The 25,062-nt window shown below is 39.2% G+C and overlaps 1 protein-coding gene across 3 annotated transcripts in view; it reads left to right on the top strand.

Annotated features, from left to right (window-relative positions):
* LOC132106787 (proline-rich membrane anchor 1-like) overlaps positions 1-25,062 on the top strand; it is a 41,890-nt gene that overhangs the window by 8,033 nt on the left and 8,795 nt on the right. For all 3 annotated transcript variants that reach the window (XR_009424199.1, XM_059512779.1, XM_059512778.1), the window contains exon 3: positions 13,202-13,334. Coding sequence is in view for 2 of the 3 variants with exons in the window: in XM_059512779.1 (XP_059368762.1) it covers positions 13,202-13,334 (133 nt within the window). In the remaining variant the exon portion in view is untranslated. The remainder of the gene's footprint in view (positions 1-13,201; positions 13,335-25,062) is intronic.

The following is a 25,062-nucleotide window of genomic DNA, read 5'->3' as shown; positions in this document are numbered from 1 at the left end:
GGCCTCGCTCCCATGTCCCTCGGCCCCGCCCCACTCGTCACAAACACAATTGCAATGTTTTCAACTAACATTATGGGATTTAAAATGAAATTATCCCAAACGTAACTGTGGCTTGTGTGTCTGCGCTGCACGGTCAGTGAACCGCTTCCATCGGTGCTGCTGCAGCAAAACACACTGTTGCTCACGTCAAACATTTTTAATGTTAATTTGATCCTGCTGGATCCTGTTCTGGAAAATATCAGAATTTGCCATAAATTAATAAGTTGTAGGAACGAATTAACAAGTTTTAGGGTAGCCTTTCTGTCATGTCTCCTGCAGCCCTGCAAAGCGGACAATATGACATTTTCGCTGACTGTGAAATTGAGAAATTCACCTGGCATAAAGTAGAGAATCTGATGAATCAGGAGCCATTCACCTCGACTCACACACTCATGCATTCACCTTCCCCTGTGTGCAATGTGTTGTCGAGCCTATCTGCTAATGTTGCATGGATTGATCCTCCATAATCCAGTTTGTCTTATTTGAGAGGACATTGGTAATCGAGGAGCATTAGCAGATTGACAATCTCTGGCGGAAAGCCATGCAGTTGCTCTGTGCACATGACAGTACTGTAAGCCGCAAATAAGTTCAAGACCCTCAAATAATCTCAGATTGGAAGGGAGACCATAAAGCTTTTTTTATGCACTGCTGATTAATACTTTCCAGTTTAGGTTAATTACATACTTGAGAGGCTGATCACGATTCTCATGATGCAGCACTTTGCATTTAGTTTGAATGTTTTATTTGTAGTGCTAATTTTTCTGTATTTGAAAATGTAAAATAAATCATTACTATGCATTTCTTCACCTTTTAGTTTTTTATTTTGTTGCCAGCTAACTCATGATATAGTACACTTAATGATGCAGGTGTGGACTCCATTTCTGATAATATTATAAAAAGATGAAGGTTAACATCTGCAGTATAAAGATAGTAAGTAAAGTGCCATGTAGGAGTAACATACTGGGCTTTTAAAACTGTCGCTATAAAAAATGCTATCTGGGATGGGTGCATATCTCTGGAAATAAAACAAATTTCTGCCGTGAGGTGCGTTTCCCAAAGGCATCGTTAGCCAACTATGGTCGCAAGTTCCGTCATTACCAACATATTTCAATGATTCAGTGTTTCCCGAAACCATAGTTCAAACGAACATTCGCAAACAGTGTTGCAGACTTATAGGGATGGAATTACAGCTCTTGATGACGGAGATGCAACCGTGTTTGGGAAACAGCTGTTGTTATCTAGTTTGTTTCAAGAACAATGCATCGTACTATGGTGGTTAATCAGCGTGTTACGTTGTTGTACGGGAAACATGCCCCTCATTAGAATCAAAATGTAATGTTGTGTGCTTTGTACATTGTGTCATGTCTTCACTGAGTTGTTTTGCCACATGTGAAAATAGGCCTATTTCAGGATACCATATGTTTGAAGATTGATTGTGTTTCTGGTCAGGCATACTTTACAAACAAATCTAAAACCAAACTTTTTGGTTATTATAATCGCTCATATGATAGGTTCTAAATGCTTGTGACTGGTTCAGCTATGAATAATTTGTAATTATTAAATCAAAATGTTATAACATGATCTTCCTGTCAAATGACAGACTTGTTTCATAATGTATGGTGGATATTTCCTATCATTTAGTCTGCTTAAACTACACCCCTTTCTTACAATCATTTCCAAGCTTGTATTCTGATCTTCCTCTATTTGTGAGTGCAACACTCAAAATCTAATCAACAACTGATTGATAGAACAAGTAGGGCTGGACAATTAATCGAAAAAGTAATCGAAACCGAAATTTAGAACCTCTAACCGATGTAATTTTCCCATGTCGGTTATTTAGGTTATTTCCTGTTAATACTTCCCCCTTAAAAGCGTGTGTAGCCACATAATTCTGTCAGTCACGGGCATAAAAGCAAAACACGGAGGTGAACGCCGGTTCAACACATTGATGCCGTGCGAGCGGTGAGCCTTGAGTCTTCACTAAACTTTGTCAGTTGTTTTTGTTTTATGGTTTGGACATTCAAGCGATTAGACGATCTTATGTGTATTATTATATCGAGCTCCCATGTTCGCGCAGCTGCATTGTGGCATGAAAACTCATAGCTGTGAAGATCGCGCGCACAGAGGAACGCAGTTGTCAGCGATGTCCTGTGATTTATCACTAAAGTATTTTAGAATCTCAAAACTTATTATAGCATATTTTTCTACTTTTGAAGGAACTAGGCTATTTACAACCCCCAGCTTCACAATAATATAGAGACGGTATGACTAATTCACACACGCAATCACTCGTACTGGTACTGTTAACCGTTAATCTTTATTTATCTATTACACCGAGCAATAATATGTAAGAAATGTTACGAACATAGATAAAATAACTGCTGATAGTGAGCTATGATCGTTCTTTCAATAGGAAAAAATATCCCACCTTTAATTGTCGATCTCAACCGTCTGGCTGAGGCCAGTCTAAAAAGACGCTCAGGACAGTTGACAGAACGCTGCTGCGTGTCGTCACGAAAGCATGTCATTTTCACGTGTTATTAACCCTTGCCACTTGCAAATGTAACCATTCAAAAGACTTTAAAGCATTAAAACACAAGACGTGGAAAAGCTGAACTGAGTAGCTGGTTACTCGCGCGCTGTGTTCGGTGTGCAGAGAGAGCCGCGTCTCACGGACAGCAACACTGAACAGCTCTCATTTGCAAAGTTCTCCTTTAAGTTCCTCCTGCACCTCAACGAACAAAAACAAATCGCAGTTTAAACAAACAGAAAAGGATGTGTAAGAGCCCACTTCAGCACCGCGGTGTTCTGGTGTTCAGGGCTCACGCAGAGACAGGCGTCTCAAAACACTTGAACACTGAATTTGTCTGTTTTTGCTCTTGTACCGACAAATACATATGTGAAAATACCCATCTTGGATAGTATGTTCGAAAAAACTGTCAGTTATGTCTTAAGTTAAAGTAAACAGTTGAAAAAAAATCGTATGTGTATTATATTGGATGCATTCATTGGCTCTTAAAGTGACCGTGCCTAATAGGGCTTGGGCGCCGCGTTGCATTCTGGGACGTGGCGGGCATGTTGATGAACAAATAAACAGAACAGACCTACAAATTAAACACTTTCAAACAGGGCCCACTGGTACAACCTGAACCGGGGCCCCGCAAACCCCAACTATGGCCCTGTTTACAGTACAAACCTTGTAAGTGAACTATGAGGGCAAAAAAACAAAACAGAAACAAAATAATCGTTCATTAATCGTAATCGAGGTAAAATGTTCAATTAATCGAGGTTTTGACTTTAGGCCATAATCGTCCAGCCCTAGAACAAAGTCCCTGGTCATTTGGTTTTATTTTTCATTTCAAACGCAAGTAAAGATCTATAGCTACTTGCTTTTCATTGGCACATTAAATTGTAAAGAAGTATATCAATAATTAAATATTATACGAGAGAACTAGAAGCATGTCGGAGCCCAAATCACCAAGTACTAATAGAATGGAATTTTGTTTTCTGAATTCAGGTGGGATTGGAATCTCTGTTACTATAAAGCAGGTTGGTCTGTTGTTTAAACGTGGGTGGTACATTTATTTATAAATGTTTGTATATAATTAAGGGTAGGAATTAATTTAGGCGAGAATTGTGACCTACTACTACATTGGCCTTTCTGAGCAGTTTCCGGGATCGGGCTCTCCTTATTGATTTAATTAGCTTTTTATGTTGGATGGGATGGCAGCAGGCAGTCGAACGACCAACTGTTATTTCACTCAGAATCTTGGCAAAAGGTCTAAATTCATAATGAAAGTGCACCAGGCTGCACAACAAGAAAATTAGCTTACAGTATTCACCAAAGGTCAAAATAAATGAGAAGAAATGTTATCAAAAATATCAACCGACATTCCTATCTGGGTGGGACTAGATTTCAGTGGTGTAGCATGAGCTTCCTGGAACATTTAGCAAGCAAATTATGTAACAATATTTACATAAATCTCAAAAATTCACAGTCAATGACTATCCTGAGTAAGAAAAGTATTTTGTATCATAAAGTTACCTTTTATATGTTTTGAAAATAAAAATAAAATCAAAGAAATTGTTGATAAAAGCATAGTGATTTGGTATATAGATGTTGATACATGAACAGAAGACACTGCAGAAGTCACACAATATTTTATTCTAGCTCATGCTCTCCCTCTTGAGAATCTGCTGGCAAATGTCAGGAGTTCTGGTGGAATGTCAGCAGTCACGGTCTGGCTCCATCACATCCCCGTAAACGAATGGACAGGACGTGCTCGCAGGTCTGGCCCTGCAGCAGGCTCCTAACTTTAATTAAAGAGGGCTTTAGGATGTGTGCCAGAGACTTTGGAGAGTCGCCTTCATCAAACACCCTCACCGTCTCATCTAGTTTTCCACACCTCCACAGCTTTTGAATCATCTTTGTACTCACTTTTTATTCAACACTCATCGTCAATGGATGATGGAGTGATGTTTTTCCTGTTTGAGCATGACTAGGTAGGATGAGGGAAGCAGCAGTTGCCTGCAGGCTTTGCACTGACCTTTGCCTGGATGCACTTTGTCATGATGGAGGGTCCACATGACTCCCTCCACAGGGATGGAGGCTCACGATAGCTCCATCCCTCCGCCTGCAGACTTTCCCATTGTAGAAGGAGAGCAGAGGCCCTCTCTACCTGCGCTTGCGATCAAATGCAAGAGGTCTGTGGCTCAGGCGACAATGGATGTGAGTGGGGGCTTTCAGTTAAATCCTAGGAAATCTAGGTCTGCAGAATGAAGGTCTCAACATGCCTAACGGCATCTAAATTTATGTGAAATCAAAGCCAGTGGCTGCCACTTCTTGCTTGTGTAATATCGGATATCATTCAAGTATGAGGAGATCAGCAGATGGTACTGCAACTGAGGAGAGAGTGAGAGTGAATAAAAGAATGATGAGCCCAAACTGAGTGATAAGAATTAGTCTGGAGTAGAAAATTCCTAGTCAATTACTTAAAAGTCTCTGACTTTGCTTCTTCTGTGGCAGTCTACCAAAAAAATGTGCAGAGCTCTACTCAAATGGAGTTATTGTTTGTTTTTTATATCTGGCAGCCTGTCAGTCATCTTATTTTAAAATCAGTTTTGCCCAGGCAATCCAGAGCCATGTAACTCCATTAAACAGGAGAGCAGGTACAAAAATAGCCTAATCTAATAGGCCTGGTTCGCTCTGCCTTCATAAGACTGAACCTCTGATTTCTGTCTGCCGCTTCTTTATCATAGACAGGAGACAATGCTGTTCATAGTGTACTAGTTACAGGTACTTGTATTAAACTTTTACATCCATGCTTTTAATTTTGGATATTATAAGCCATTTCTGTCCAGTGATTTCTATACTGGCCTTATTAGACTTATCTGGCATCTAACTATCCAGCAAGTTAAACAGTGATTCAAAAAAACCTAGCCAGAGACATCAAGTAGTTTCTGAACTATATGTGTGACGAGTGAGGTGGGGCGGTGGGAACGGAGCGAGGCTGGTGGAGTAATTGGAAATGAACGACACCTGCGGCACTCACCGGTCTCGAGTCCAACAGAGGAGCTCTGGAAGGATAAAAAGGAGGAGTTACAATAGTGAAGGCAGTCGTCCGCGAAGGGCTGTTGCGCTGTTTTGTGTTTATTTTATCATAAAAGTTTTATTTAAATGTCCGCCGGTTCCCGCCTCCTCCTTCCCGTGATTATGAACGTTTTTACTTTATTACATTGGTGGCGAAACCCGGGAGTGGGTGAATGGAGTGGGTGAAACCCGGGAGCCGCTGTGGTGAATTCGCAGGCCATCGAGCATGGTGGAGCAGTCTGCCGCCGTGGACGATCGAGGCGGTGGGCTGGAGTGAGTTGCCGGGGGGACGGACAAGCTTACTGCCGGCCGCCTGAGACGTGGAGGGACGGCTGCCGTCCGTGAGGATGTGGAGGAGTCGCTACCCTTTGCCAGGAGGCTGGAGCCTGTTGCCACCTCCATAATGGGGAGAAGCAGGGAACGGGGGACTCCTGCCGGCTGCCCGAATCCGGAGGAGCTGGTTTTAAAAGACAAGTTGCTGTCTAATATAACACCCAGATTTTTGACTGTAGAGGAAATAAAAGTACATCCGTCTAGTTGCAAACTGTAGTCTACTAGATTCTGTGTACTGTTTTTTTGGTCCAATAAGTAATATCTCTGTCTTATTCGAATTTAATAGGAGGTGACATTTTGCTTGACTCCAAAAAAGTATATTAGGCCAGTAAATGCAATTCCTAATGCATCATTTGTATTATCAACGTGAATATTAAAATCTTACATGATTAGCACTTTCCCAAATGGTAAGCAAAAAGTCTGAGAGGAAATCTGCTTATTTTTTTAGGAATTCTGTATACGGTCCTGGTGGTCAATACACAGTAGCCAGAGCAAGAGATACAATAGATTTATTTTGCATATCTGACAGTGTAACATTAAGAAGAAGTAATTCTAATGAGTTAAATCTGTATTCTGTTTTTTGGGTTACATTGAGAATATCACTCTCCGTCTGCCGCAGCGTGGTGTCGTTAACCCCGGAGTGAAGCACGACCGCTCTGGGCCTCTTGTCGGCCTTCAGGATCGCGGATATCTGTGCAGAAACATCGAGAACACGAGCACCAGGGAAACAGTGAGTGTGCACCTTACCTTCGGCTAGCGTAGCATGAACGTGTCGGACGATGGAGTCTCCAATGATCACAGCGTCACAATCCGTCTCACAGAGGGGAGCGAAGTGGTTCCAGGAGAAGTCGTCGCCCGGGGCCTGGTTTGCATCCTCCACTGTGGATGCACCCAGTGGTGTCCTGGCACTGGAGTAAAGGACATCTCTGAAGATCGCGTCCTGGGTGCACCGGCCCTGTGCAGAGAAATGGAGCTCAAACTCAATACACACGGCAGCAACAAACAGGACGCGATGTACGCCATTGTTTCCTTAGACATTGTTTTTCCTAGCAGATTTCCTATTGTCATGTTTTGTTTTACAACTTGTGTTTCTAACTCCCTTCTTTCTTTTTTTTTTTTTTTTAAAGAAAAATCTAAATCAATTCAGTCCTGCACAGTTTCATTGTTTGATTGTTTTTATTTTATACCATGGATTGACTTAATTTTGTAGCTCAAGGGATGCATTTGCAAGCATCTTCTTGAAGATTAAAGGCATCGTTAACCAGAAATGAAAACTCATTCTTGTGTTGTTCCAGTCTTTTATTACTTACTATCTTCTTCAGAATAAGAGAGCAGGTATTTTGAAGAATTTTTTCTCTTTTTTTTTTTTAATATAATGGTCAGATTGACTTTCATTTTCTGAACAAAAATGTCCAGAGACATGTATCTTTTGTATCATTGTGTGGATGAGTAAATGATGACAGAATTTTCATCCTTTTAAGAGTCTAAGCACCTCCTTTTGGATCACAGTGTCCCCTTTTCCATTGCGTGCTTCATACATTCCCTACAGATGCACAAGGGTCCAATTACTGAGTTCGCTCAAGCTAGACGCTCTTTGCCACTGGAGATCATGTCTTTGGGGCAGTCATCATTTCTCGGTAAACACACACACAGCATGTGTTGGGCCATCTGAGACTAAGGAGTCTTCTGAGGACAGACCTTTCTTCCAGGCAGACAGTACACTTATTATCAAACATTAGTCATTTTGCTCTTTCTCTAAGTTATCAGACAGAGAGCATGAGCAGAAGACACTTGCTGTATGGTGTCTTGATGTAAGCATTAAAGATGTGTAATCAACCAGTATACGTCCTCTTGTAGATGTTTTTACAAATGAGCAAGTCTATTTTGATATTTAAATAAGGTCACTGAGGTGATCTTCGTTTAGACATGCTCACTTGCCCTGAAGCTTTCTGCCTTCTCTAGAATGTATTTTGATTTCTGGTTGTGTCCTACAACCCGAATTCCGGAAAAGTTGGGACGTTTTTTAAATTTTAATAAAATGAAAACTAAAGGAATTTCAAATCACATGAGCCAGTATTTTATTCACAATAGAACATAGATAACATAGCAAATGTTTAAACTGAGAAATTTTACACTTTTATCCACTTAATTAGCTCATTTAAAATTTAATGCCTGCTACAGGTCTCAAAAAAGTTGGCACGGGGCAACAACTGGCTAAAACAGCAAGCAGTTTTGAAAAGATTCAGCTGGGAGAACATCTAGTGATTAATTAAGTTAATTGATATCAGGTCTGTAACATGATTAGCTATAAAAGCTTTGTCTTAGAGAAGCAGAGTCTCTCAGAAGTAAAGATGGGCAGAGGCTCTCCAATCTGTGAAAGACTGCGTAAAAAAATTGTGGAAAACTTTAAAAACAATGTTCCTCAACGTCAAATTGCAAAGGCTTTGCATATCTCATCATCTACAGTGCATAACATCATCAAAAGATTCAGAGAAACTGGAGAAATCTCTGTGCGTAAGGGACAAGGCCGGAGACCTTTATTGGATGCCCGTGGTCTTCGGGCTCTCAGACGACACTGCATCACTCGTCGGCATGATTGTGTCAATGACATTACTAAATGGGCCCAGGAATACTTTCAGAAACCACTGTCGGTAAACACAATCCGCCGTGCCATCAGCAGATGCCAACTAAAGCTCTATCATGCAAAAAGGAAGCCATATGTGAACATGGTCCAGAAGCGCCGTTGTGTCCTGTGGGCCAAGGCTCATTTAAAATGGACTATTTCAAAATGGAATAGTGTTTTATGGTCAGACGAGTCCAAATTTGACATTCTTGTTGGAAATCACGGACGCCATGTCCTCCGGGCTAAAGAGGAGGGAGACCTTCCAGCATGTTATCAGCGTTCAGTTCAAAAGCCAGCATCTCTGATGGTATGGGGGTGCATAAGTGCATACGGTATGGGCAGCTTGCATGTTTTGGAAGGCTCTGTGAATGCTGAAAGGTATGTAAAGGTTTTAGAGCAACATATGCTTCCCTCCAAACAACGTCTATTTCAGGGAAGGCCTTGTTTATTTCAGCAGGACAATGCAAAACCACATACTGCAGCTATAACAACAGCATGGCTTCGTCGTAGAAGAGTCTGGGTGCTAACCTGGCCTGCCTGCAGTCCAGATCTTTCACCTATAGAGAACATTTGGCGCATCATTAAACGAAAAATACGTCAAAGACGACCACAAACTCTTCAGCAGCTGGAAATCTATATAAGGCAAGAATGGGACCAAATTCCAACAGCAAAACTCCAGCAACTCATAGCCTCAATGCCCAGATGTCTTCAAACTGTTTTGAAAAGAAAAGGAGATGCTACACCATGGTAAACATGCCCCGTCCCAAATATTTTGAGACCTGTAGCAGAAATCAAAATTGAAATGAGCTCATTTTGTGCATAAAATTGTAAACTTTCTCAGTTTAAACATTTGCTATGTTATCTATGTTCTATTGTGAATAAAATATTGGCTCATGTGATTTGAAAGTCTTTTAGTTTTCATTTTATTAAAATATAAAAAACGTCCCAACTTTTCCGGAATTCGGGTTGTAGTTCATCAGTAAAGAATCTGACTTGGTAATCAATACAAGAGTTACCTTCTGCTTTGAATTATTTCTGCAGTTATACGTTTGTGTTTCTTCCGTCCATTCTAAATAGTGAGGCTTGGGTGCATCAATCAGGATGATAAACGGCAAGAGAGAAGCCCATATGAAGTTGCTGATGCATTGGTCTCGACCCAAGAGACAATTATTCAGTGATTTATACTCTGACGCTCCTGGCTACTACCTCACTCCTTTTAATTAATGGGAGGTTTGTGAAAATAATGAGAAATAATAGAGAGCAATGTGTGTAGTATTTCTTCTGTGTAACAGAGTCACAGTGTTCCACTGCTTTTTTTCCATTGGAATAATGCTGATTCTTGTGCTGGAGCCAGTGCTCAGCTGGTAAGAATGGGTAACCCAAAACTGACCCTCATTTTCACTAACTTCCTTAACTATGATCTACCACATCAAGTTTAATGTTTTATTCGGCTTATCTATGATTACCAGCTGATTTTGATGCAATGGGTAAGAATATATGAGAGCAAAGAGTATACACATATAATAATATAAAAACCATTTAAAAGTTTTGAGGTTAGTAAGATTTTTTTTGTCTTTAAATAAATCTATGCTTTTCATCAGAGACCCATTAAATTAACCAAAGGTTGACAAGCAAAGACTTGCATTGTTACAGAAAAATTCTATTTCAAATAGATATTATAGAAATTATGAATTTGAATTATTATTTTTTTATTACTGAAAAATATTGATCATGGTTTCCACAAAAATACTAAGTAGCACAACACTTTTCACCCTTGACAATGTTAAGACAAGTTTCTTGAGTACCAAATCAGTATACAGTCGTGGCCAAAAGTTTTGAGAATTACATAAATATTGGAAATTGGAAAAGTTGCTGCTTAAGTTTTTATAATAGCAATTTGCATATACTCCAGAATGTTATGAAGAGTGATCAGATGAATTGCATAGTCCTTCTTTGCCATGAAAATTAACTTAATCCCAAAAAAACCTTTCCACTGCATTTCATTGCTGTCATTAAAGGACCTGCTGAGATCATTTCAGTAATCGTCTTGTTAACTCAGGTGAGAATGTTGACGAGCACAAGGCTGGAGATCATTATGTCAGGCTGATTGGGTTAGAATGGCAGACTTGACATGTTAAAAGGAGGGTGATGCTTGAAATCATTGTTCTTCCATTGTTAACCATGGTGACCTGCAAAGAAACGCGTGCAGCCATCATTGCGTTGCATAAAAATGGCTTCACAGGCAAGGATATTGTGGCTACTAAGATTGCACCTAAATCAACAATTTATAGGATCATCAAGAACTTCAAGGAAAGAGGTTCAATTCTTGTAAAGAAGGCTTCAGGGCTTCCAAGAAAGTCCAGCAAGCGCCAGGATCGTCTCCTAAAGAGGATTCAGCTGCGGGATCAGAGTGCCACCAGTGCAGAGCTTGCTCAGGAATGGCAGCAGGCAGGTGTGAGCGCATCTGCACGCAGAGTGAGGTGAAGACTTTTGGAAGATGGCCTGGTGTAAAGAAGGGCAGCAAAGAAGCCACTTCTCTCCAAAAAAAAAACATCAGGGACAGATTGATCTTCTGCAGAAAGTATAGTGAATGGACTGCTGAGGACTGGGGCAAAGTCATATTCTCAGATGAAGCCCCTTTCCGATTGTTTGGGACATCTGGAAAAAGGCTTGTCTGGAGAAGAAAAGGTGACTGACACATCAGTCCTGTGTCATGCCAACAGTAAAGCATCCTGACACCATTCATGTGTGGGGTTGCTTCTCATCCAAGGGAGTGGGCTCACTCACAATTCTGCCCAAAAACACAGCCATGAATAAAGAATGGTACCAAAACACCCTCCAACAGCAACTTCTTCCAACAATCCAACAACAGTTTGGTGAAGAACAATGCATTTTCCAGCACGATGGAGCACCGTGCCATTAGGCAAAAGTGATATGTGGCTCGGGGACCAGAATGTTTAAATTTTGGGTCCATGGCCTGGAAACTCCCCAGATCTTAATCCCATTGAGAACTTGTGGTCAATCCTCAAGAGGTGGGTGGACAAACAAAAACCCACTAATTCTGACAAACTCCAAGAAGTGATTATGAAAGAATGGGTTGCTATCAGTCAGGATTTGGCCCAGAAGTTGATTGAGAGCATGCCCAATCAAATTGCAGAGGTCCTGAAAAAGAAAGGCCAACACTGCAAATACTGACTCTTTGCATAAATGTCATGTAATTGTCAATAAAAGCCTTTGAAACGTAAGTGCTTGTAATTATATTTCAGTACATCACAGAAACAACTGAAACAAAGATCTAAAAGCAGTTTAGCAGCAAACCTTTTGAAAACTAATATTTATGTAATTCTCAAAACTTTTGGCCACGACTGTATGAGAATGGTTACTAAGGAAATCTTCGACTGGAGTAATGACTGCTAAAAATGTTACTTGTTTATAAGCTTAAATTAAAAAATAGAGTAAAATAAAGTTATTTCACATTGTAACAATATTTAACAATATTACTCCATTTTTATCAAACAAATGCAGGATTGATTACGCATAGAAGAGTTATTTCAAAAACATAGTATTTGAGCTGCTACTGTAAGCTGTTATATGAACAGAATTTGATACTCACAGTTATTAATAAATGTAGTTGCCAATCTCAAATACTGACTGTCAACAGGCAGAGTTTCAGAACAGATATATCTGAATCTGAGGCTCAATTCTTAAAGGTATTTTGAAAGAAAAGCAAACCGAACGAAAGAGACAGTGAGGTATGCGATAATGGAAAGCAAGAAATGAAGATCTAGAGGAAGGGAGATTGAGAGAGAAGAAGCAATAGCCCTGTGTGCTCATGAGGGCAGTGAACTTGTTAATTAGCCTTCTCCTGTGCATTTTTATAAGTACCATTAAAACTGCTCACTAATGCAAGGTGCCACTATTAGTTCCCATCCAGAGAAAACTCATCCAAACTTTAAAGTGGTGGGAAAGGTAGAGCAGCCTGAAGCTCTAATATGTTTCTGGATGAGACAGCTGTGTAATGGTCCAAATAAAGCACCTCTCGGATATGGAATGATAAATGGAGTAGAGCAGAATGCTGCAGGCTTGAGATTGGGCATTGTACTGGTATATGAGAGACCAGTATATGAGAGTGATAAAAGTATTGTTCTCTACATTAGGGACAGGTCCAACAACTGATTAACTGACTAGTGAAGCTGTCTTTTCTAACTGTTAAAGGTGCTCTGTGAATTTGTATCTTAAAATTCATTTTTGCTACAGGCATCAAAGCACCACTTTTATGACAAATTTCATAATGCTTGTGATCTTGCTGTATAACAAGATTTCAGAAATACTTCATAAATTTTGGTCTATGTACTGTACACAGGTGTCTTTGGGCATCTGACTGTTTTGTGTTGAGTTTTTATTAATCTTTCGTTTTTGCCATGAGCATTGTAATTTTTCATTAGTGTAAGATAAAATGAGAACCCTGCATTCTGTTGCTCTTCGTCTAGCTGTTTCAGGGCTTACTTAAGACTCACCAGTTGTTGCAGTTTAGCACATCCCTATCCTGCATATCCTATTTCTTCATTTATTGTTATTTGATCTGCAGTCTTTTTAACACTTTGTCTCTCTTCCAGTGGCTCCCTCCACGGTATCCCCCATAACACCATGGAGGAAAGAGATGGAGATCTTAGTACTGTGGACAGTAAGCTGTGCATCTGTGGTCTTCCTCCTCCTGACTGCCATCATTTGCTACAAGGCCATCAAGAGGTAATTTCAGTATTTTTCGATATTTTATGTATTTATTAATTTATGCATTTCATTCTGTCTCTTGTACTGGTTGATTTTACTTGTCTTCATTTTCAGAACCACATTTAAAATAGCAAAAACTGAAGTTAGTAAAATGTGAGAATTGTGTAATTTTTTTTTTTACACTTTACACATTTGATATAAATTTGACCATCTAATATTAAATGGTCAGCATTTTGGGCATTAGAGGTACGTTTTGGACATTGCCTTTGTTTATAATTCAGTTATTTCTTTTGTGGAACAAGAGAAAATACTTTGAAGAAACTTTCAACTTGAGAAAATTTTTTTTTTACAGGTAAACAGAAAATTCCATTAGCGTTTTATCTGTCAGTTTCATGCTTCCTTAATATAACAAGATGTCTTGTCTGAAACATGAATTGTGAATTTTTATTTTTATTTTAGTTGAGATGACACGAGGCTGTCACCTTCCTACATTAGGAAAAACAATGACTATCATTTATGGTTACAAAAAAGAATGTGTTTTGCACTGATGGTGCAGTAGAAGACATAAGCCTTGCGTGGTGTGTCAGCCTTAAGCTGCTCTTTTGGTTTGGTACCAGTGACATGGTATCAAGGGAACAATTGTGAGGCCAGTCAAATCAGCTGCAGACAGGGAAATGCCCTCAGACAGTCCAAATCACTCACACAGCGAAAAAGGAAAGAGGCTCCTAGAATGTCTTTGCTACATCCAGGGCTAAACTATGACAATTCATAGATTTAGTGGATGTATTGCTATTTTGCATTTTGCTGTATCTTGTTTCTTTTATTTCTCTTCTAGGTAATCATAAAAGCTTTCAGCTGCCAGGTTGGAGTCAGTAAGCATTTTTTTATTAGGGCCCTGTCCACACGGACACGGGTATTTTTATAACCGCGACTTTTTTTACACGGTTCGGCCTTTCGTCCACACGAAAATGCAGTTTCAGGGCACCGAAGCCTTGCGACGTCAGAGTGTGCGCCATTATCCGCTGTGTTTGACGTCAGATTGTGCGCTGCTGACTGCTTCTGATTGGCCAAGGTGACTTTACAATTTGGGTTATATCGCCGCCTGCTGGTGTGGCATGCTCTTGACAGCGCTTGATAGCATGTTTTGGCGTTTTCATGTGGACGGGATTTTTTTTTTAAACGCAGGAGGAAAAACTCTGGTTATAAAAATACCCGTGTCCGTGTGGACTAGGCCTAAAGGAACAAACATTGACCTTTAATATATGCTATCACTATATCATTTTCTGCAGTAGCTTCATCCCTTTTATATTATTATTTATGAGCTATAGTGTTAACTCATATTTTTGGCTGCATTCCGTTTTGTGAAATCGTGACCATGTAATAAAATCCCATATAAAGCCAACACTGGCCATAAAGAGAAGAACATTTTAGTCAAAAGAGAGCCACTGATATACCATTTTTATCTGTGATAGTACAGCATGTCACTGAAACTTTTGTCTCCTCCTCATATTTGTTTAAACCTTTCTGATTTTTGGATGCTGATTGTGAAGAATATGAAAGATAAATTATTTGCAAAAGTGAATTCACACTTGGCTTAGGATGATGATATATCATTATATGCCTCATCCTTGCTGGTATCATCAGCTGGTGTCCAACCATCCTCAAGCATTTCAATCTTTAACCACAACACTCCTAAATTGGTGGGTCAACATAGGATGTATCATCAGGTTTCATCTATAAAGCATCTAATTGCTGGTTGCATTAGTAATTTCTGGCCCATAGGAGTCTCATGCAATTGATAACCAGGTTATTCCCATGACAAAAAGCAAGGAAGAAATTATGCAATAAGTTTCTGCTATATTGTTATGTAAAATTCACAAATAAAGAGTCAGCACACTGCATTTACCTGCAATCTGTGCAACTGTGACCGTAGTTGAACAACCTTTTGTGCCTTGTTGCTTGTGATAAATGGTAACAGCATAATTAAAACATTAAAGATGCAGTTTCATTAATCATAGTTTTGTGAAAGGTTATTTACATCACAGTTGTTAAAACTGCATCATAGCTGTATATTTTAACATAACTGGAGTGCTTTATTGACTAATTGGCTTGCAGGACCAGAACTGATTGCCTCACCCTCCAAAAAACAGAGTCCATGTGATAAGCATCAGTTGACTATATTTGGCCTGGTTTTTGTCATCCCGAAGCTACTCTCATTAAATTGAAACTATTCAGATTTTCCAGTGAAACTAGCGGAGGTGGATCCAATCTGTTAAAGTTAAAACATTCCAGTCTTCTGGAAATTAATCTTTTATTTATGAAAGCTGTGGAACATCCCCTCCTGGCTATTAAACGGGGACTTATGAACTCTGTTTTGGAATCATTTCACTTGGTGAATCCGTTTGTTACACATTGCCTCTTTTTAGCCTGAGAACTTGGTATAAGGAAGCCAACTCCCAAAGGAAAACCCAGCTGGCAGCTATTTCCCCACTAATGAGCTTGCCCAGTCTGCCAAAATGAAGATAGAGACATGTTTAATGCCTTCCTTTATATGCATGCGAACACATCATTTAGCTATGCCCAATGACCGATGCACCACAAATGGTGCTTCTTCAAACAGTTGCTAAAATGTCCCAGTGAAGGCTCTGATTATTACCCCAATCATTGCTTTATGGCTTCTGTATGCTGAAGCCTGGTGTGGCTCACTTATTGTAATGACTTTAATGGAATTAGAGTCACTGGAGGGGAAAGCTAAAGCAGTTGAAAAGTTGCTCAGTGCATATAGTGAAGAAACGATCTTAGAGGAGAGAAATGTGGTGCTTCGTGATTTTTGACTGCTGTAAACGAACGATAAAGCATCCTGGTCATTGAACGGTTGTGTAATTATGATGAATAAGACTCTAAAGAAACACATTCAGAGCCCTCAGGATAAGATGGGCAAACATAACTTCAGTTTGTTTTTTCCCCACCCTCTTAGCTCTGCTGAACATGCAGCAGTCAAATGCTGTAATGCATAGTTAGTCAAAACATCCTATGCCTTTGTTGTGATTTCTAAAAGAGTACACCAGGTTTTCATAAATATGCTCTGGCTAAGCTCAGGCACTTAAACTTTAGAAGAAATGACAAGAATGTTTACAAGATGCCTAACTAACCTAAAATAATTGTTAAGTGAGGGATTGACATTCAGATTGATGTTAATTGATATTTTAGTATCTTTTAAGTATCTTTTAAATTTTGAAGACACAAACCAACTAATATCACGAACCAAAATTTTACAAATTTTAAAGGGATATTACAAAATAAATTGATAAATATTCCCCAAGAAAATATGCTATATTAAAAAGATTTTGATGAGATATTGGGGGGACACATGGGATTATGTTGTTTAATAAATTTGCCTGCTTTCATTTTAGAACATATATATATTTTCTATCAATTCTAAGTTTGTTTAATTGTTATACTGTGATAACACATATGTAAGGGAAACAGGTCAATTTAGCTCAAAGGGAATCATTTAAGATTTTAAAGGGAATTTGAACAGAATCACTGTTTCACGGCTGATCACTGAGATGCCCTGCGATTCACTGAACGAGCTGTTTAACATCAATCTGCACCGGATATTAATAAGCACGAAGCACGCTGGAACCGCACTCAAAGAACGCTATAAGTGATGACTAAAAGCATGACTAGGAGCAAAAGCTAAAAGCAGGCATGACTGATAGCAAAAGCTAAGAAGCAAAGCATCTTCTTGATGGTGTCCAGAGTATTTAAACTGGCCGTTTGGCATCACCTCAAATGTTGTCTTGACCAATTAGATCTTGTCTTTGCTCGGGGTATCATAAATCATATATTATCTTATCAAGTCTGAATTTTCCCGCTCTTGCAGGGTATAATTTTGGACATGATTCCTATAACAAGAATATGATACATTTGACAAATAACTGATGGTCAGGAATGTTTCAAGCAAACAGATTCAAACACATACATACTAATAACATGAATATGTATCCTTAAGCTATCCAATAGTTATTAAAAGACATACACAATAAGTGATTATAAACATGGTAGTCAAATGTGTGGGTTACATATAAATGAAAATGGAGTTAAGCAATGGACTGATATTCATTTATAAGTCTTTTTGAGTTCATTTTGGTTCATTTCTACATCTATAAAAGACAGTTCCTGTGCCATTCTCTGACATAAAGATGTTCTGTGGAGACCAGAGGTTAAAAGGTCCCCTTACGAATTTCAGTGTGGTTCTGCTAGGTGGGGGGAAGTTAATCCAAGGATCTTGTTTTCTGTCATGGCTTTATATGTGTTGGTCAGGCTTTGACCATCACTCTTGATTACTTGCCCCAAATTTGACAATCTCTTCTCCAAATTGTCAATAAATGTTCTTATGGTGTTAATGTTGAAAGCTGTTCTGTGTAAGAGTTGGTTGGTTAGTGGACTTGCTTCTGATTTGTGGCACTAGGAATTGATTTACAACATCCTGTTGCCTTCCTGAGGAATTTGGCTCCTCATGTTTCAATGGTCCTGATCGAATCTTTAATTTGTCTGTCTCGGGTCTGATACACTACACATAGTTGATTATTATGATTAATGACATCTAGGGGGGAGGTAATTAAATATTAGAGTTTATTAAGATTTGATGGGGACATGACAGCATCCTACACATGGGCGTCAGTTTGGTTTGAAATGTGGTGGGGACAGAGACGCATTCAGAAGTGCATTTTCAGAAGTGCTGGGTACAATGATGCATTTTTTTTTCTCTTTCGCGCAGGTCATGTTTTGAAAGACGTCCTGTATCTTATTAATGTAAATAAATAAAAATGTATACAGAAATGTGATGATGTCCGACTCGTTTTATGAAGAAGAAAGCCGTACAAAGCATTAGACATATGATATATGACCCACTAATCTGCTTCATATCATCATATAAGTACCATGTTGACAATATGACATGGCCATGACGTGGTTTAATGTACCTAAACAATGATTACCAAATTTCTCTTTCATGTTGCTTTGTTATAACCACTGAAAACGGGGAAAAATCTAACCCAAAATCGGGCCTCGCTCTACATTATCCCGCTTATTACATGGCTACCCACCAAATAAATCAATAATTTGACACAAAATATTGATTTAAAAAAGAGTTTATTGATTTAAACACGATTGTATTGCTTCCGCTAAAGAAAATAGTTCCGTCTCCATGATTAGAATCCTGCCGCGTCCATAGCAACGCTCTGTTTTTCATGGCAACGGTGTTATTATCAAGAAATAACAGACTTCATTCCACAGTGGAATTCAACCAAGCCATGTAATAATTTGATTTAATTCCCAGTACAATTTACCATATCTACACACAACACAACTTAAGCACCACAAATTTTATCAAGATTGAAAAAGCAAAAATATGTGTAGCACATGAACACTATTGACTATCACACCATGATCTGATTGCTCTCAATTCACAACAACATGCATCCATCCAATCTACATCAGACATTTTGACTAAAACTTGATCCATTCCTCATCATCATCATCATCACAACTATTCCAGAATTCAGCAATAGATTCAAGCAATAATTAAACAAGATACTGACTACTCAACAATCATCTCCCCCAATACTTGCTGTATGAACGCAAACCGTAACTAGCTAATTAAGTTGGTGGCTAAGGAAGTCTAACGTAACATTAATTGCAAGAGAAGAATTAAAACAGCCGATCCCTTGTGTGCAAATGCACAAGACCTAGCCATAATACCAGCAAATCTTAATAAACATAAGTTATCGCGTCTTACCTTTGTGTCAATGGTCTGCAGACCCATGCTGTGTGTACAACAACATCCATTTGTTCTACAGGTTATCACTTTGATATGTTATAGTCCATGGCACTAGGATGCAACCTTGTGATATTGTATGAAGGCTAAATGACTTGCTCGTCTATGATACATTCGCCAGAAATTCTGGCCAATCCCAGCAAAGACTACCCTTACGAAAAATAACCATGGTTTTATTATAGTAAAACTGTAGTAACCCATGGTTTTTTGGCGTGTTGACTACCATTTGTATAACCACAGATTTACTACAAATACCATGGTTAAACTATGGTTAATTTAGAAAAACCATGGTTAATTTGTGGTTACCATGGTTTAACTATAGTAACCATGGTTTTTTGGTTTTATTTGTAGTAAAACCATGGTTAATTTTCGTAAGGGTAGGTAGCCTCGTTCCCGCTCGTTCACTGTCCATTCCAAACTGTCAACTCATTTGAAAAACATTCTTTAAAAAAAAGAAGCGCGATAGTCATATAGAGAAAATAATAACAGCATTATGTCAAAAAGAAGTGGACAGGACATCAGAGCTTTTTTTAAAGCCATGCAGACATGCACAGTAAGTGCCGGTATCTTATAGGCTAAATGAATAACCCATTCTGTCACTCTTTTTGACAAACAATGTTATTAGCTAGCTAGCTAGCTAGCAGTTACCCATGCAGTTACCGCAGCGCACAGTTTGCTTTGCTCTTCATGTGGGTGTACCACTTGTTAACTTCCCGGTCGCACACCTAAAAATGGTGCCATCTGTTGATAAAAAAAAATTAAATAAAACTTGTTATTTCATGGGTTTACCACTAGATGCCTGTATAGCTCTCTATGGAAAGTTTTGTGAAATTTTGTTGTTTTTGAACCCAATTACTTACTTTTAAGATGTGGATTTGAATGTATTTTTTAGATAAATTCCCAAATAATACTTTTTGCCAAGGTTTATACGTTTTTTTTTAAATAAATTTGATGTGAAGTGTACACGTTTTTTGCATTATTACTACAGTCAAACCTGAATACAGAGAAAGCATTTTGTTACAGGTAATTACAATTCAATAAAAATAAAATAAAAAGCAATGCTTTTATCACAGCTTATTATTATTATTATTAAACATTATATTAATTTTATAATTATATTAATTATAATTATTATGTTATGTTTTTTACTATTGATGTTTTAAAGGGTCACCCCTTCATTGCGGAGCATTTTATTTTCTGCATCGAGGCCTTTTTGTAGAGAATATTTGTGTTTTTGTCAATTTCCCATTAATTTCCTATGGTCGGTTCGAAGAGCAAAAGTGTGACAATTTTTTGTACGACCACTTAGCCTGTTCGAATCATGCCTTCAATTTCCAATTACTTAATATTAATTATTACATTTACGGTTTGGAGAAAAGAAGAGAAGATATTACAAGAACTGCTGTAGACTGTTGGGCGTACACAACATAAAACCACAATAAAAATGACACAGGCCAAAATCAATGGGGTTATCAATCTTTTAAAATTTGTTTTATTAGGAACAGGAACTAAGTGAAAGCCAGGAACTGGTGGAAGACAGTGACGAGGTGAGGTAGCACATTCAAAAACAGAAACAAAGTCCTAAAAGGAGAACTCCAGGCATTATAAAAAAGTGTTTGTTTTAAAAAAGCACAATAAAAATTAGACTGCAAAATCAGTCAAGTTACCATCCATCTTCACTGTATTGTTTACATTATTAGGGACAAGAACTTATTGAACGTCAGGAACTGGTGCACAGTAGAGAGGTGAGGTCAACACACAACTGAAAAAAATTACAGGTACAGGTTAATGAACAAAAATAATGCAAAACAAGTTGCATTACATATGGTTTATATCAGGAACAGGTCCCAGGTCCATCTGAAAGAAAGACTGACAGGCAGGAACAGACCGATGAGCATGACGAGGTGAGGTCTGCATATAATTGGAAAAAAACCTATACAATTCAAATAAACAGACAGCAACAATAATCTTAAAACAAGCAACATTACTGTTTGACAAAAATGATTCCACTTACTAAACTACTACATTATTTACACAAATAACTATTTACAAAAATGATGCCATTAACTAAACTACTACTCAGTTACTCCTTCATTCATATCCAATGAACTAATTACATTTCAGGAGCAGCCAGCTACTCATAATGAGGGGATCCACCTCCATCCTTTAGACCAGTGGTTTTCAAACTTTTTCAAGAGCGACCCTTTTTTTTTTTTTTTTTTTTTTACGCGACCCATAGGCATATTCTTAAGCTAAGTTTAAGAATAACAATAACAACCGCTTTTGATGATGCACGTGCACTGGATGATCATTGACGCGATTGCAATGCAAAGTTGATTCTGCACTAATTTGATCTAGCTATGGGATGCTCATTAACCTGATAACCATTAACCATCATAAGAATTTTAACCAATTAAAAGCCTACTATAGTTGCATGCTTAAAAAATACACAAAACATATTCCACAACAAATCCTTTAAATGTGATATTCAGAACAGAACAAGTAACAAACAACTGTCACCCAACCAAAATCACACACACTCTCACAAACTTTTTAAAAGCAAAAAATAAGGAAACAGAAGGAAAACAATTATCCTATTGATCTGAAATAAGTGTGTGTGTGTGTGTGTGTGTGTGTTTGTGTGTGTGACAGAAGACAAGGCTCATGTTCACTGAACTCTTTAATGTGTGTGTGTGTGTGTGTGTGTGTGTGTGTGTGTGTGTGTGTGTGTGTGTGTGTGTGTGTGTTGCTGCCGATGGACCGAACGAGTGAGTGTGTGTGTGTGTATTTTTGTGTATGTTTGTGTAAGTTTGTGTGTGTGTGTGCGCGCGCGCGCGCGTGTGTTGCTGCCGATGGAGCGAACAAGTGTGTGTTGCTGCCGATGGAGCGAAAGTATGTGTGTGTGTGTGTGTGTGTGTGTGTTGCTGCCGATGGAGCGAACGAGTAGGCCTAATATATATTAATGAGAAGGGTGGGCCTGTTTATTCTGCATAATTTGGTCCCAAGCCGGTTCGCAGGATGAGAGGGCAACACGCATGTCCGGAGAAGCATTCAGTTTGTTTCGTTGTTTCGTCTTCATTTTGGTTAAAACCGAGAATCCAGTTTCACACATATAGGTAGTGGTGAAGGGTAGTAGCAATGAAATGCTTGCTTTGCTCAGCATGGGATACTCGGTGAAGAGGCCAATCCAGAACGAAGACAATTTTTCTGTTTTGTGACGAGTTTTCAAAGTGTTGTCACTGGTTAGTTGGATCATTTCTGATTCTTCAGAAGGAGTTAAATTCAGTTCAGCAATTGAATCTGGAGTTTCAAGGTCAAAGGGATTTTTCACCCACCGCTTGTCTTTTAATTCATCAAACTTCGCCTGGGGAAAGTAGCGAGAAAATTTCCCCATCAGTGCATCCAGATGTGACTGAATTAGACGTGTCAGGCCAGCGACCAATTCGTTGGGCACATCGTTTTCTTCAATGCGTTTCATCATTGTCGGGAACATATAGTAGCTCGCGGTTTTGAGTCGCAGCTGCCAGAGTTCGAGTGATTTCTGGAAAGCCTGAATTTGTTCGCAATGTCTGAAAATGTTGTCTTCCCGTCCTTGTAGTTTTAGATTCAGTTCGTTTAGAACAGAAAATATGTCAGCCAGATAAGAAAGGGTTAAAAGCCATTTCTCATCACTGAATTGGCTTGCTGCATCCTTAATCCTTCTGACAACTCCACTATTTTTGCCAGTGAGGTTGGCCGCCCCGTCGCTGGTGATGCCTTTGCAATTGGCCCAATCCAGACCGCTTTTTATTATGAATGCATTTTATTGTTCAAAAATATGTGCTCCTGACGTGCTAGAAGGCAGAGTTAGGCAGCACAGAAGATCTTCAAGAAATTCACCTTGCCAAATGTACCGAACATAAACAAGTAACGTAGCGCTTGATGCAACAACGTCAGTGCTCTCATCCAGCTGAATAGCAAAATCCCTCACTGACTTCAGTCTCGCTATGAGCTGTTCTTCTATATTCTGGGCAATATCCACAATTCGACGTGACACCGTATTGTCACTAAGAGGAATTAGTTTTAGCTTTTCAGATGCCTTTTCATCCAGAACTGTATTAACTATGTCTAGTGCAGCAGGCAATATTAATCGCTCTGCAATTGTGTGTGGCGCTTTTTCTTTGGCAACACGATATGAAACTTTGTAAGATGCCAAGTGCAATTTGTCGTTGTATGTCACACTTCTGCTGAGTAACTGAGCTGATGACTTAATTTCTTGAGACTTCCTCTGAAAAAAAGATAATGGTTTGTCCGCAAGCTCTGCATGGCGTGTACTTAAATGTCTTTCCAACTTCGCTGGTTTCAAACTTTCATTTGCCAACTTTTCACCGCATATTACGCACATTGGTATTGCAGCACGGACTGCGTCTGAACAGTTGACAAACCCAAACCTCAAAAAAATCTTCTTTATATGGCCTTACTCCGGATTTCTGCTTTTTCTTTGCTGGGCAAGTACTGCTACTCTGTTCAAATGCATCGCCTTTGTTATCTTCCCTGCTGTTCTCCGCTGTTTGCGGCAGGGTTTGACGACTGGCTGCATTTTCTGCTGCTTCATTTAAAGGTGTCTCTGTCTCTGACCCTCTTTTTCTTGTGAAAAAATCATAAATGCTTTTTGACTTTGGCTTGCTCATGTTCAGCATAAAATAAATTAAATAAGGCCAACTAATGTCACGCTACCTAAGATGTTGCATCATCTCACTGAGAAAAAGAAAATGGCTGTATCAACAACACTGCGCTCAAGATTTTTTTAGTAATTTTTATTTTTATTTTATTTTATTTATTTATTTTGCATGTATTTGAATGATTTTTCAGTGTACTTCTATTCAAAGTTATTATTATTAATATTAGCTATTATGATTAGAAAACAGAACTAATTATTTTTGTAAAAAAAAAAAAGAAAAATCACTGGCGACCCATTTTTTAATTCTCACGACCCACCCGAGGGTCGCGACCCAGGGTTTGAAAACCACTGCTTTAGACTGCCCGCACCAGCCCAGTGCAAGGGATATTGAGCCACTTACCAAATCAAACCGGACGCTAAGGTTCCAGGACAGCTGGTACAAAGCGTTCCCCTGGCTACACTACAGCCATCAAATAAAGGGGGTTTTGTGTATTCATTGCATGAATACCTTTGCGCAGAAAACCTCCACCTTGGCCAAAAGTGGTGAACCAACCTTTATATTGGCAGGCTTCAGAAACTGGAAAAAGGGTAGGGATGCTTTCAGTAGGCATGAGATCAGCAAGGCACACATTATAGCTGTCAACACACATACGCATCTACAAAATTCTGTAAGAATGCAATTATGCAGCCCATCAGCAAGTGCTCAAGAGGCAGCCAGGTCTGCTCTCTTACAAATTGTAGGTGCTCTGAGGTATCTCTCCAAACAGGGCTTGGCTCTTAGAGGCCATTCAAACGAAGAGGGAAACTTCCAGACTTATCTCAGGGATAAGGCAGAGGATGACCCCAACCTGGCAAGCTGGCTGCAGAAGCATCACACCTACACCAGCCCTGAAATACAAAACGAAATGTTGAGCATTATGGGAAACACCATAATTAGGGGGGTTGCTGAAGAAATTTCTGCCTTACCTGTACTGCAGTACTCCCTCATAATGGATGGAACCCAGGACATCAGTGGAACGGAGCAGATCTCCATCTGCCTCCGCTATGTCGACAAAGACCTGGAGCCAAGGGAGGAGTTTGTGGGGATGTACGAGGCCTCTTCCACAACTGGCACACATCTTTGGAAAATTGCCTCCGATGTGCTGCTCCGCCTCAACCTCCCACTCTCAGGTCTTCGTGGCCAAACTTATGACGGAGTGGCAAACATGTCGGGGCACATAGCTGGGATGCAAGCTTTGGTCCGC

Source organism: Carassius carassius, chromosome 27 (assembly GCF_963082965.1).
Source record: "Carassius carassius chromosome 27, fCarCar2.1, whole genome shotgun sequence".
Lineage (NCBI taxonomy): Eukaryota > Metazoa > Chordata > Actinopteri > Cypriniformes > Cyprinidae > Carassius > Carassius carassius.
The sequence above is the reverse complement of the archived record's forward strand: the minus strand, read 5'-3'. Positions and strand labels throughout refer to the sequence as shown.